Here is a 12,829-nt window from a genome sequence, read left to right as displayed (position 1 = left end):
AGGAATATTTCATATTTTATTTTATTTTCAAAAGGAGGTAGGAGAGACAATGACATTCAAAACTAGGCTCCTACTGTATGTCTTAGTGAGGGCACAAACATGACTGTAGAGAGAAGTTTGTTGTTAGCGGAGGTGGGAAACGAAGTACATTTACTCAAGTACTGTACTTAAGTACAATTTTGAGGTAGCCTACTTGTACTTTACTTGAGTACATTCTACTAATGCATCTCTAAAAATTAAACTGGTGACTAACTAAGTCACAAAAGAGTCAAATTATTTAAATATCAATCTGAACTTTGTTTGTGTACAGCAGTAAAATGCTACTTGATGCAACAATATTATCTAGATATGTTACATATAGGCCTATAAATATAGTTATATACACACATAAAGGACATTCTGTACAATTAGTATTTTTACTTTGTATTATGTTAAGAACAATTGGCTGATAATACTTTTGTGCTTTTACTGAAGTAATATTTTGAAGGCAGGACTTTCACTTGTATTTTGACAATAATGTAATGGTACTTGTAATCAAGTAAAACATCTGAATACTTCTTCCACCTCTGGTTGTTAGGTAGTTTGTTTGTTTGCCTTAAAGTCAACCTCTTCCAGGATCCCTCTCTGGACCTCTCTCAGGATCCGCGCCGTATTTTTCTCCTCGCCGTGTAGCGTAAAGACCCGAGCGTCACCCCCCTCCCCCCTCCCCCTAGCAACAGAGGCAACATGGCGGCGTCCAGTACCGCGGACCACTCTCCAGAGATATCGACGCCGTTAAAGATCCTGAAAACCGAGGTGCCATCCCCCGAGTCGGAGGACCTGAGTGACAGTAACCAGTACCACTCCAGCCCCTCCACCCCGAACCGCTTCTCGCCTCTGAACGTCGGCTCGGGGTCCGCGGGCCGGACGGCGGCCTCATCCTCCAACAGCTTCACGGCTTGCCGGGGGATGTCGTGGACACCGTCCGAGACTAACGCCCTTATCGCTGTGTGGGGCAACGAGAGGCTGACGGAGGCGAGGATGCAGCAGCTGGAGGTCGCGGGCACCGTGTTCTCCGGGAAGGCCCCCGGTCCTGCCATGTACGAGCGGGTGTCCAGAGCCCTGTCGGAGCTGGGGTACGAGAGGACCCCGTCCCAGTGCCGGGAGAGGATGAAGGTAAATCAGGTTAAGATGACACACCGGACAGGTCCCTCCTCCACCAGCAGGAGCTGTCATGCAGCTGATGGGGGGGCAATGCATGTTACAGACAGAGAGGGCCAGGACCAGGTACAGCTTGTTAACATGCAGCAACATCTCTCCTTTAACACTAGCTTACAGCCCACCATGTAAGAATCAAGTATCCCCACCAACATGCAACCTTTAAAACATGTTATCTTATACAGTAAATACTGGTCATGCATTGTCATGTATCTGACACAGGGACCCAATGGATACATGTCTTTAGTTGAGTTGTGCCCTTATGATGATCACCAAATCAATATCAGATGTTACTGCATTTTTTATTTAGAACCACATTGCTCTATAAGAGTAAAATCAACCCTTAACTAAAGATTCTATTCATTCATTCATCAAATATTTTATTCATTCACCTCCTTGCATGTATCAGCCAGAAAGGACAGCCTAGTTTGGGTCAATGCTTCATATTCATGTGACATTTGTATGCATTTGCCCCCATTGCATTAGCTGTCAACACATGTCATGCATTAATGTTTCCTTTTTATCAAAAGTATATTTTAGATTACATGTTTGTCAAAATTGTATTTCAACAGATTCCAAGTAATAAGAATTAACAAAATGGAGTTCTGCTTTTTAAATCAATATTTACATAATATAATATACATGAAAAAACGCCCTTACACTTAGTACTGATTTCATACCATTTGCCCCCTTTTACCCAAACGTTTCTTAATGAACCTTATTGTTATGTGAGTAAACCTGAGACTGGAGCTCTTCTGAATCTCTAGTGGACTGCTGATGTTGTGAGAAGATAAACTCCTGCTTATAGCTGAGGTGCTGTGATCAGAGCCAATACTGCACTGCTGTGCTTATCCACTCAAATATATGTTTTTCTTCTTTTCTTATGTTTTAGCCTTATTATGGTTTTACACATCTGCTGTATAGTGTCTAGAGAGGACATAACTTAATATATTACTCGTTTAGTAGTCTGACTATTTCTTTTAAACATATCTTAAAAATAGAGGTAACTTCCACCTGACATGGAGAAAATATAAAACTAGATAGAGTCAATCTTAGCTACAAGAAGCATTGTCAACATTCACAGTAAAGCTCTACCACTGCCTTCACATTAAATGTAGCCGTTATTGTGCAGCACATACAGGAAGTGCTGAGTTACAGCAGCAGCATAACGAGCTACAATTGTAACTATTAAAAGTAGTTCATTGATGACCCGCTGATCCTGGCTCTGCTTAATGAGCTCCATCTCGGGGCCAACACTGATCCAACAGATCAGATTGATGCATCCAAACTAAGGCTGGAGCCACACGAGAACGGTAACGGTTGTATCCGCTACAGGCCCGGCATATGTACTACAGCGTCTCCAGCGGGTCGAGCGGTCTCATGTGGAAGGACACGTTTCTGGTGCCTATTACGCGTGGACGGAATACTTTTTTGATAACGATTTCGGTTCGTTTGCGTTACCATTCTCGTGTGGCTCCAGCCTAAAACCGTCCATAGCAAGACAGATTTAATTGCTGCTTAACATGAAAGCTCTTTAGACTCTTTGCTGTTAGTAAAGTCCTCATCATCATTTTGATCTTCAGTACAGTTGAGTAGCAACTGGAGTCTTTACAGGGTCAAACTGAACTGTGTGTCTGTCAGGCAGAGGGGGGAGAAGTACTCCGATATTGTACTTTAGTAAAAGTAGAAGTAGCAGAGTATATGAATATTCTGGTAATACTTTTGTGTGCAGGACTTTTACTTGTACCAGAGTACTCGGAGTACTCTGGTACAAGTAAAAGTCCTGCATTCAAAATGTTACTCAATTAAAAGTACAAAAGCATTAGCATCAAAATATAGTTAAAGTAAAGCTTGTGAATGTTCCAGTGAAACTAAAGTCTGATTTAAGACTTGATTATATTTCACATCATTCATCCAAATCTGTAAAGTAACTAAAGGTATTAAATACATGTAGTGGATGTACATGGTACACCATTTACCTCTGAATTGTAGTGTAGAAGTACAAAGTAGCAAAACATTGAAATTAGTTAAGTACAAGTCCCTCAAAATTGAACTTAAGTACAGTACTCTACACACCACTGCTGTCAGCATACAGTTGATCCAAACAAATCAGAATCACAATTCCTTCATTTGTCCCGCTACGGCAGCGTTTCTCAAAGTGTGGGGCAGAGATGTGATAGGTGGGTCGCACATTTTTTTAAATACATTTTTTGGACCTCAGGCCGGAATCGAACCTGGGTCCTTGCAGTCGGGAAGAAAAGCAATGTGGAGCGGCATCTCACCACTTCATAAGGAGTTTAACCGTGACACTTTTCAAAATCCTGTTTGTGTCCCCCCACTTTACAAATAGGCCTATGTTTATTATTATTTTTTAACGCAAGCCGTCATCGCCACGGAGGAGCACACAGCCTCTGTGAGCGAGCGAGAGAGAGAGCGAGAGCACACCTTTATCTATGTAATATAGCCTAGTTGTACAAAATAAAGTAAGAAATCATTCCAATGTGTACTATAGGACAGTAAAAAAAAAAAAAGTTTAAAAGGGGAGTGATTAGTAAAATATGCATAAATGACATTACATGTTACTTGTTAGACACTTTCATCCAAAGCGACTTACATACTCAGTACTGTGGGCAATCCCCACAGGAGCACTTTGGGGTGAAGTGTCTCAGGGACACAACGACATGCTGACTGCAGTGGGGTTTGAACCTGTGACCACCTGATCCCAACACCAAGGCTCTATCCACTGCGCCACACGCCTCCCTAAATAAAAAGAAAGAATGCTAACTAGGTAACATAAGATAAGAATAAACCAGTTGAAATGATTTGTTATTGGTTGTGATCATATTCTAAAGATGTTTGGATGATTGAAAAGTATACAGCTCTCTTTCATCTGAGTGTTGAGAGCTGTTTCCATACATTCATGTTGTGCTCAAAGTGCTCCAGATTGATGCATTTCACTTCAACATTTAAAAACAAATCTTCTTTTAGTAAACACTAAAAAGGGGTCCCACAGACCCAAACAGCACATGAAGGTTAAAGGTCAGCATATAATAATGTTAACATGTGCTAAATATATACACTGCAAAAAACAATAAAAAGAGGAGTACAAGTAGCTCACGACTTATTTTATTTTTTGAAAGTAGCTCTCATCCTAAGAAAGGTTGCCCTGTTATAGAACGATACATTTGACCATTTGAAGCTTGGCCTACCATTTGATTGGAGCGATGAGGAGCAGGTGGGGCTTGAAAAGGCCCACCTGTTCAAAGTGAGGAAGGACAGAAGAAGTTTGAGAACCACTGCTCTACGGGGACATTTACATCGTTACAGCAGCAGGAGTAGAGTGCAGATACATTGAAGAGAATAGACTTGCATATGAAAAATAGCAAAGTATGCACACGTTATTATTAATAAAGCATGCAGTAAGTTAAAAAAACAAGATAAGTAAGTTGATTTAAAATTAAAGAGATAGATGGTAATGTTTACAGATTGTTAATACATTGAGAAAAAAAAGAAAGTATGAATTGCACAAGGGTATACTGCACATGCGTGTATATTGCACAAAGTTGTGTATTTACAGACAGTGTTATTGCACAGGGGTATAACAGTCTATGTGTGTGGGGGTCTACCAGGGGCCGTGGGGGTTGTACAGCCGTACCACTGCAGTCGGACTGTACTGGAAGAACAGCTGAGTGAGTTCTTTATTCTCCCCCTACATACAGTTTTATTTTATTTATTTATTGTATTTGTTTTCTTATGTCCATATATAATATGTTGCACAGTTGGAGGAGCTTGGGACCTAATATTTCCATTGCCATAACTTAACTGTAGCTACTGTGCATATGATAATAAAACCTGTGAATGTTGAATCTACAGACGCTGCGGCGCTGCTACAGCCGTGTGAAGGAGCACGGCATCGGCAAGAGGAAGAGCAGCTACACCATCGAGCAGCTGGAGAAGGTGTTCGGTCAGGGGGGCTGGGACTCCCAGAGCTGCGCCCCCGTGCTGATCAACAGCAGCGGGCTGTACCAGGAGATGGAGTCTGACAGCAGCACGCTGGAGGACTTCTCCCAGGAGGACTGGTGCAACCAGGTGCTGGACTCTGCCTTCCAGGAGGGGGACATGGAGACTGGTGAGTGAGCAGTGAGAGGACAGATAGCAGAAGAAACACAGGAAGAGTTGGTTTGAGCTAATATGTGTGTTTGTTTTCCCTCTAGAAGAAATCCAGGTGCCTAAAAACAGAGCTCTGCAGATTCAAATAGAGCTGTCAGAACAAGCCCAGTAAGTCAACTAGAACAATGGAGCACTCTGTCTTTGTGAATGGAACATGTTTGGTATAAAGCTTTGCAAAACACTATTGAAAAGCCAACACTGTCATTTTTCCAATGATTTTTAACGACTTCTCTGAACGGGATGTTCTCTCTGCCAGTCAAAACAGGACAGGGCCCTGTATCCCAAAAGCATTAGTTCATACAATACAACAAATATTATCTTAGCTTTAAGATGTCATTAAGCTTGGATTTATCTTATTTTTGAATCTGTCCATATGCAGTGCTGTCTGCCAGAGTGTCTTTTTGATACTACCACAGGGAGTCCCTAAAGCCAGAATTGATCAAATGTTACACACAGAGACTTTAAGGAATCTCCTCCTAACTTCTTGGTAGTTATTTGTTTAAGAATTGTAGTTCATCCCCTGAATACTGTGTCAAAGGGTGCCCTTTATAAAATGTAAAACTTATTTTATTACGTCATCATTATAATGTATCTTGGGTTCTCTGCAGAAAAAGGGACATGATGCAGACGGTGGTTCGTATACTGGAGTCGGTCCAGCTGAAATGGGAGCACTTCCAGACCTGGACCGAGTTCTCCCGGCTGCATCTCTCCAACAAACTGGCCATCTTCGGTGTGGGCTACAACACCCGCTGGCGAGAGGACGTGCGCTACCACTACGCTGAGATCAGCTCGCAGGTCCCGCTGGGCAAGAGGCTCCGTGAGTACTTCAACCCAGAGAAGCCGGAGGGCCGTGTCATCATGACCAAAGTTCAGAAGATGAACTGGAAGAATGTCTACTACAAGTTCCTGGACATCACCATCAGTGAGGCGCGCTGCCTGGAGCTGCACATGGAGGTGGAGTGGATCCCCGTGTCCCAGTCCAGAGCAGCAGGCTGCAGCAGAGACACGTCCCACTACCTCCTCCCTGTGGACATCCCCAAGGCCTACGGGCTGTACGCTATCGGCTATGAGGCGGTGTCATGTTGTAACGACACCGCTCACATCTTTCCCCAGAACGACAGTGAAGAGCTACCTCAGAGTGAGTCAGAGAGGGGTCAGGCTGATGGAGGGGGAGGGTCACAGAACTGGTACAGGACTGGGGCTAATGTCACATACTGCTACCTGGGCATCGCAGAGGAGAGGACCATACAGCAGAGTCTCTTCCAGCACTTCCAGGGCTCTGGCAAACACTACGGCTATGGTGAGCCCTCGGCTGTGACCTGTTTCCTGCAGGAGAACTGCCGCGGCGCCACCACAAACCAGAGTAGTGACGGAGGTGAAGAGTCGCCTCAACATTTTGCCATTTACATAAAATTCATCGAGGTGGAGCTGGACTTCCTCTCTGCAGGCTCCCTGGTGGAGTGCCTGGAAACTGCTATCGGTTGTTCCTTGAAGTACAACATCAGAGAAACACTGTAACTACTCAGTGTTTCTGATCTGTAGGGAGATATCATTAAGGGTTACAGCCGTCAAGGCAACATGAAAGCTGACCAATTCTGTCTGTTACAAAGCATGGATGTGTGCAATAGTCGGCCATATTTTGGCAGCCTTTTCAGCTCTACTAAACTGATTTGTCATTATTAAGTCCTTAAAGAATGATGATGCACAATATGGCTAATGTATTGTGTAACGATATGGGAACAGTAACTTAAGTATTACAGAGCTGCAACATCCACAAAGTATGTACTTATGTTAGGCTAATGTGCACTACCAAGGTTTTGCTGCTGGTTAAGTTAAAGATAAATATTGCCTCATCAGGGAGGGTGGAGTTGGCATGGTGACTCCTGCAGTATGCATCTGTCTACCTCAATAGGATGTAGCAAACAAGGCACTGAGGGGACCACAGCGTGTATTTATTTAAAAAAACTGCCTTTACTTTAAATGTTGAAGTGTGGACCTGGATTGAGCGTTGAGAAGAAACTGCTGATTCATGCCTTATGTTCTGCACGTGTGACAGGGCTGCAGCTAGAGATGCTTCCATGCAAATGGTAAAAACATCTATGTATATCCAACAGTGTGGGGCAAAACAAACTCTGCCAGTTTGGCATAGTTTCCATTCAATTTCAATTCAGCACACTGAACGACACAGGCCTCTTATGCCTGTAACAACAATTCTGTGCAGCAAGAAGAACAATGACCCTGTGTATCAACAGCATTTGAATGATCACACTTACATTATTCAGACTGATAAGCATGGCTGCATCGAAATGGAAAAGGTTTTGTATTGTCTTTAAAAGACTACATTAGCTTTAAGCACTGCATCTCCTGCTGCTGTTTGGAGATTCCGAGTCATTACCTGCACTGCATTTGGTCTTGAGAAGGATTTTTTTCAACATATCTTGTTCCCTGTTTGGCCCTTTTGCTGACTTTGTCGATGTATTGCTAATGCACATTCACATGGTTAGTGGTGTGTCAAGTTTTGCACAGGCAACACAACTTTGAGTTGAATCACAGTGTGTACTGTTGCAAGTACTTTGGAGCATCTCTAGCTGCAGCAGGGGGTTGTGGGTCAGTGGAGCTTCATCACAACAGATGGGTTTCCAGCAGCATTGGCACCAGTCCCTCAGATATCACACAATCATGCTTATAGGTGTAAACCAGGCTGCACTGATCTACAACTTCTAGTCAGGTTCAAATAATAATCTGCATCCTTGACCAAGAAACTAACTTATTTATGATTCCTGAGGTTATGTGCAATGTGCCAGGAAAGGACTGTAGAGAGAATCAAGCAATGGAGAAGTCCATTTTGAATCTATGTATATGAAATGTACCTTATATATCTATAATATATATATTTAAAATTATTGATGTTCTTGAGCATTCCTGCTTTTGCAAACTTGCAATGTTCATGTGTTTGGGTATACAGTATATAAATATAAAAGGATATTTTATATTTTATTGTTTGACACCATGTCTTGTATGTGATTGTTTTAAAGTCACCGTCTTGTATGTTTACTGGTTTGAAAAACAATAAATGGGGCACTCACTGTCATTTGCCACACAGTGAAAATGGCCGTGTGTATCTGTTTGAGCTCATGACGGGATACTTCCAGGATCATATTAGTATTCAGTGTCTCCGTCGGGACATGTCTCCATGCTTTAATGTTCAAAAAGCTCTTTATTTTTCTCATACTGCCTGGGCTGCAGCACCTAATTGGAGTCTTTGCAGACCATCTACATGCACAAAACCTATTGAACACACGACAGGAAAGTGAGCATTCCAAAAAGCATAATAGGGCCTCTTTAAGCACTGATGATCACATGTTAGTTAAGGATGTGAGAGGGTGCATTTGTGTTGGTATCTTATACAGCCCCAACCCCAAACTGGCACATATATCCCGGCCCCCCCACCCCCACATGACAGAGTGAACTCTGTCTGTAGCCTCACTGTCTGCTGAATGTTGCTCATCCTTTAAAGGTGGGGTAGGTAAGTTTGAGAATCCGGCTTGAGATACACTTTTTGTTATATTCCATGGAATGCTCTTAACATCCCGATAGCAATGAATATCTTAAGTGCTTTGACAAAAAATCCATAAAAAAATATCATCTGTGGAAGCCGTAATACTGTAAAAAGCACGACCAATAAATTTAGCCAGCCCGGCTAAAATAACTGGATGGCCTACCTGCCTGTCAGCCTTCCATCTGTGCACAAACTTATCTCGTGCCCTCATTGGTTATGTGCGCGTTCCTGTGTGTTGGAGGAGGGGCTCTGTAAGGAAGTGGCAGATTTTTTCCGGCTGTGTATTTTCAAATTCTAGCGCACTCGAGCTGGTTTCTCCAAAATTACCTACCCCACCTTTAAGGTGTGTGTGTGTGTGTGGGGGGGGGGGGTGAATACAGCAGCAAGCTGTGGGACAAACTCCCCTCTTCATGACAGAAATAGGAGCTATCCTAACTTTGTAAGCATGATTATGGAATCAGCATCTCTCGTATGAAATTAAACAATTATAATTATAATAAACTCCAACAAATGTGAATGCCATTTTATTTTGTAAACCTCTTTTCAGTTTGAAATCAGATGTTTATGAGCAGCTTGTTTATTCTGAAATATAGAAAATGTTACAATCAAATGCACACACTAAGTAATAAGTGAGTAGTAAGTGATCCCAAGTAAACAAATTATATATATATAATGTCACCTTGAAGTTCTTTGCATTCATTTCATTTCATTTCAAACCTATATTTAACCAGATTGGTCCCTTGAGATCATAGATCTCTTTTTCAAGGGAGACCTGCAACAATCTCTGACAATATAACATGTTTATGTCTTATTTTGTGTTTGCACAGAACTAAAGGTACACATTGTGTTCCATGACCATGAGGGACCCAAATCAAAGTGTTGCACATGTTCAGTAGGGCAGGTGGTTAGGTCAGGATGATGCAGACTTGCTGTTGGAGTTTAATGACTTACACTCCCCTCCACACTTTAAACCATGTGAAGAGGTGGGAGAACTACTCAGATCTTGTACTCAAGTGAAAGAAGCAGTAGTATAAGTTACAAGTAAAAGTGCAAAAGTATTAACATCGAAATATACTTAAAGTACCAAAAGTAAAAAGTACTTATGCAGACTGTTCCATTTCAGAATAATACATATGATATGTTTTGATTATAATTATTGATGCATTAATATGTTCTCGAAGCTGGTAAAGGTGCAGCTAGTTTGAATGACTTTGTATACTGCAGGGTAGCTTGTGAATTTACTCCAGGTTTAACTAAAGTCTGATTTAAAGGTCCCCTATTATGGAGAGGCTGTGGCGCAGTGGATTAGTGCGTTGGTGTTCGGATCAGGGGAGCACAGGTTCAAACCCCACTGCAGTCAGCATGCGGTTGTGTCCCTGGGCAAGACACTTCACCCCAAATTGCTCCTGTGGGGATTGCCCACAGTATTGAGTATGTAAGTCGCTTTGGATAAAAGTGTCTAACAAGTAACATGTAATGCAAAATGCACTTTTTCCAGATTTGATCATGACGACATTACTGAAATGTGGGCTGGCTTTACGGCCTATCAGAAACGTTGCTATCAGAAACAATGTGCAACGTCTTTTGGAAGTAATATGGTCTGTGTTTACATTAGCAAGCATCGCTAACACTCAGAGCTAACCTGTACTGGAGAGAGTATGTGTAAAAAAGCAGGAAATAAAAAGGTACTCACCTTGTGGTAAACCGGCAAGAGAAAAAGCATTTGAGCTCCATACTGCTCAGCCCCGGCACATAGGACGACGCTCTGACGTCATCACCCTCGCACATTTGTCATATGTTTACAAAAAACGATATATATATATATATATGATATATATAGACTATATTTAGGGTCGATATGTCTACTTTACTTTAAAATAGCAGATCTCTGTGACCGGATATAGTTTTTTGGCTTAGTGAACGTGTTTCTGTTCCGATCAGGAGCTGCAGCTCCGCTGCGGCTCCTCCGTGCAGAGAGTCTGCAGCAGGGCCCCCAAACCCCCCGACCCGTCTTGTAACACGGAGCCCATTTCTTAAACCATGCTAAATGTATGTGTGTGCTTAAGAGTTATGATCGGTAACCCTTAAGGTCAAATAATGACCTTAAGGGCTATACTGAACGGAACCGTGTGTACGTTACGTAACGTATCGTCCACACGGTTCCGTCGCGTTGAAGAGTGCCGGTGGGCGTGTCTTGTGCGCGACCAACAACCAATCACATTAATCTCCCGCCCCGACACACAAGCACGCGGTTTGATTGGCTAGAGCTTGTACTGGCATATGATTTGATTGGCTGGCGCTTCCGTCGACGTTTGAAAAGTTGAAATGTTATCAACTTTCAGCGCGAGCAACGGAGGTAAAGTGAAGCAACGGAACCACAATGCAGTTCGGCAAAGCGTGACGGGTCCGTTTTGTCAGTTAGATTTTAAAATTTAATTTTTTTTCGTTTAAACCAAAAGCCAAAAAAGGAAAATACCAGCCTTTTTTCGTTTTTCGTTTTTGATTTAAAACGAAAAAACGGGAAACCAAAGCCTTTTTCCCGTTTTTGTTGTTTGAATAAAAAAACGGATAACAAGAAGACCTAATTAAAAAAACGGTCCGGTTTAGGTTTTTGATAATAACTTCATTCAATTTTCCGTTTTGTATTGAAGAATGAAGAAAAGCAGTCCGGTTAAAGAACATATTTCAAAATAAAAGACACGAGGATATAATGGCAATGCTGTAAAAGTTCAATCCTGGAACCCAGAAGTCTGACGAGGATACGTTTATTTCTGCATTCACATGCAGATATGCGTTTATGGAGAATACAAGTATGCAAGCTCTTTGCATAACTTTATTTCGCTGACTTCCGGTTTGTACTGTGTCGGCAAATCCAGTGTCCAGCTTGTCGCTGTGTGTCAATGTCATGTTTGTTGCATACCTGCAAGATTGACCTGTGACAAATGTCAGCGATGTGAACAGAACTGTCGCCCTACTTTCACCTGCACCCAGCAGCAAGCGGGAGAACGATATCTCATACAGTCGACCCCTAAAACAGTTCAAAGTCAAAGTCAAAGTCAGCTTTATTGTCAAGAATTCTACATGTTGTACATCCAGAAATCTCGAAATATCGTTTCCCGCAGTCCTACAGTGTGACATATATACATCAAACAAAAAACAAAAAGGGCCTAGATAAACATGGTATACATTAAACAAAACAAAGGGCCTAGATAACCGGGTATACAGTTTGAAATGTTAATAATATAATTTAAGTGTTCAAAGTACAGTTTCAGTGCAGTAGCAGCGGAGATGGGCAGAAAAGTGAGTTAGGGGGTTAGAGTCCAGGACCATTTGGGGCAGGGGAGAAAGGTCGGAGGCAGGGTGGAAAGTTCAGGGGAGAGATGTCAGAGAGGGGGAGAGAGGGAGGGAGGGGAGAGAGTTCAGCATCCTGACCGCCTGGTGGAGGAAGCTGTTGCCCAGCCTGGAGGTGCGCGAGCTGAGGCTGAGGAACCTTCTTCCTGAAGGCAGGAGGCTGAAGAGGCTGTTGGAGGGGTGGGTGGAGTCACCCCCAATGCTGAGTGCTTTGCGGGTGAGGCGGGTGTTGTATATGTCCTGTAGTGATGGGAGTGAGGCACCGATGATCCTCTGGGCAGAGTTCACTACGCGCTGCAGGCTCTTGCGGTCGGCGGCGGTGCAGCTTCCGAACCACAGCGTGATACAGCTGCTGAGGATGCTCTCGGTGGCGCCTCGGTAGAAGGACAGCATGATGGGGGGTGATGCTCCGGCTCGCTTGAGCTTCCGGATGAAGTACAGGTGCTGCTGGGCTTTCTTCGCTAGAGCGGTGGTGTTGTTTTTCCAGGTGAGGTCATCAGTGATGGTCACACCAAGGAATTTGGTGCTGGTCACCTGCGTCACACCAGCGCC

At 43.0% G+C, this 12,829-nt stretch overlaps 1 protein-coding gene across 2 annotated transcripts; it reads left to right on the top strand.

Annotated features, from left to right (window-relative positions):
- Positions 1-726: 726 nt before the first annotated feature.
- LOC117472127 (myb/SANT-like DNA-binding domain-containing protein 2) lies at positions 727-8,459 on the top strand. 2 transcript variants are annotated; one of them, XM_034117260.1, is made up of 4 exons: positions 727-1,155; positions 5,071-5,326; positions 5,415-5,475; positions 5,976-8,459. In XM_034117260.1, the coding sequence occupies exons 1-4, from the start codon at positions 727-729 to the stop codon at positions 6,883-6,885; spliced, it is 1,656 nt and encodes a 551-aa protein (XP_033973151.1). In that variant the 3' UTR covers positions 6,886-8,459. The 2 variants fall into 2 exon arrangements, with proteins under 2 accessions (XP_033973151.1, XP_033973150.1); XM_034117259.1 differs by having other exon boundaries at positions 5,412-5,475.
- Positions 8,460-12,829: the final 4,370 nt, after the last annotated feature.

Source organism: Trematomus bernacchii, unplaced genomic scaffold, assembly GCF_902827165.1.
Source record: "Trematomus bernacchii unplaced genomic scaffold, fTreBer1.1, whole genome shotgun sequence".
Lineage (NCBI taxonomy): Eukaryota > Metazoa > Chordata > Actinopteri > Perciformes > Nototheniidae > Trematomus > Trematomus bernacchii.
The sequence above is the reverse complement of the archived record's forward strand: the minus strand, read 5'-3'. Positions and strand labels throughout refer to the sequence as shown.

Bases quoted from the DNA above. Each gene is read 5' to 3' on its own strand.
- LOC117472127 (XM_034117259.1), top strand. From the start codon at position 727: ATGGCGGCGTCCAGTACCGCGGACCACTCTCCAGAGATATCGACGCCG. The intron at 5,327-5,411 runs GTGAGTGAGCAG...TTTTCCCTCTAG, and splicing joins GGAGGGGGACATGGAGACTG to AAGAAATCCAGGTGCCTAAA. The intron at 5,476-5,975 runs GTAAGTCAACTA...GGTTCTCTGCAG, and splicing joins GAGCTGTCAGAACAAGCCCA to AAAAAGGGACATGATGCAGA.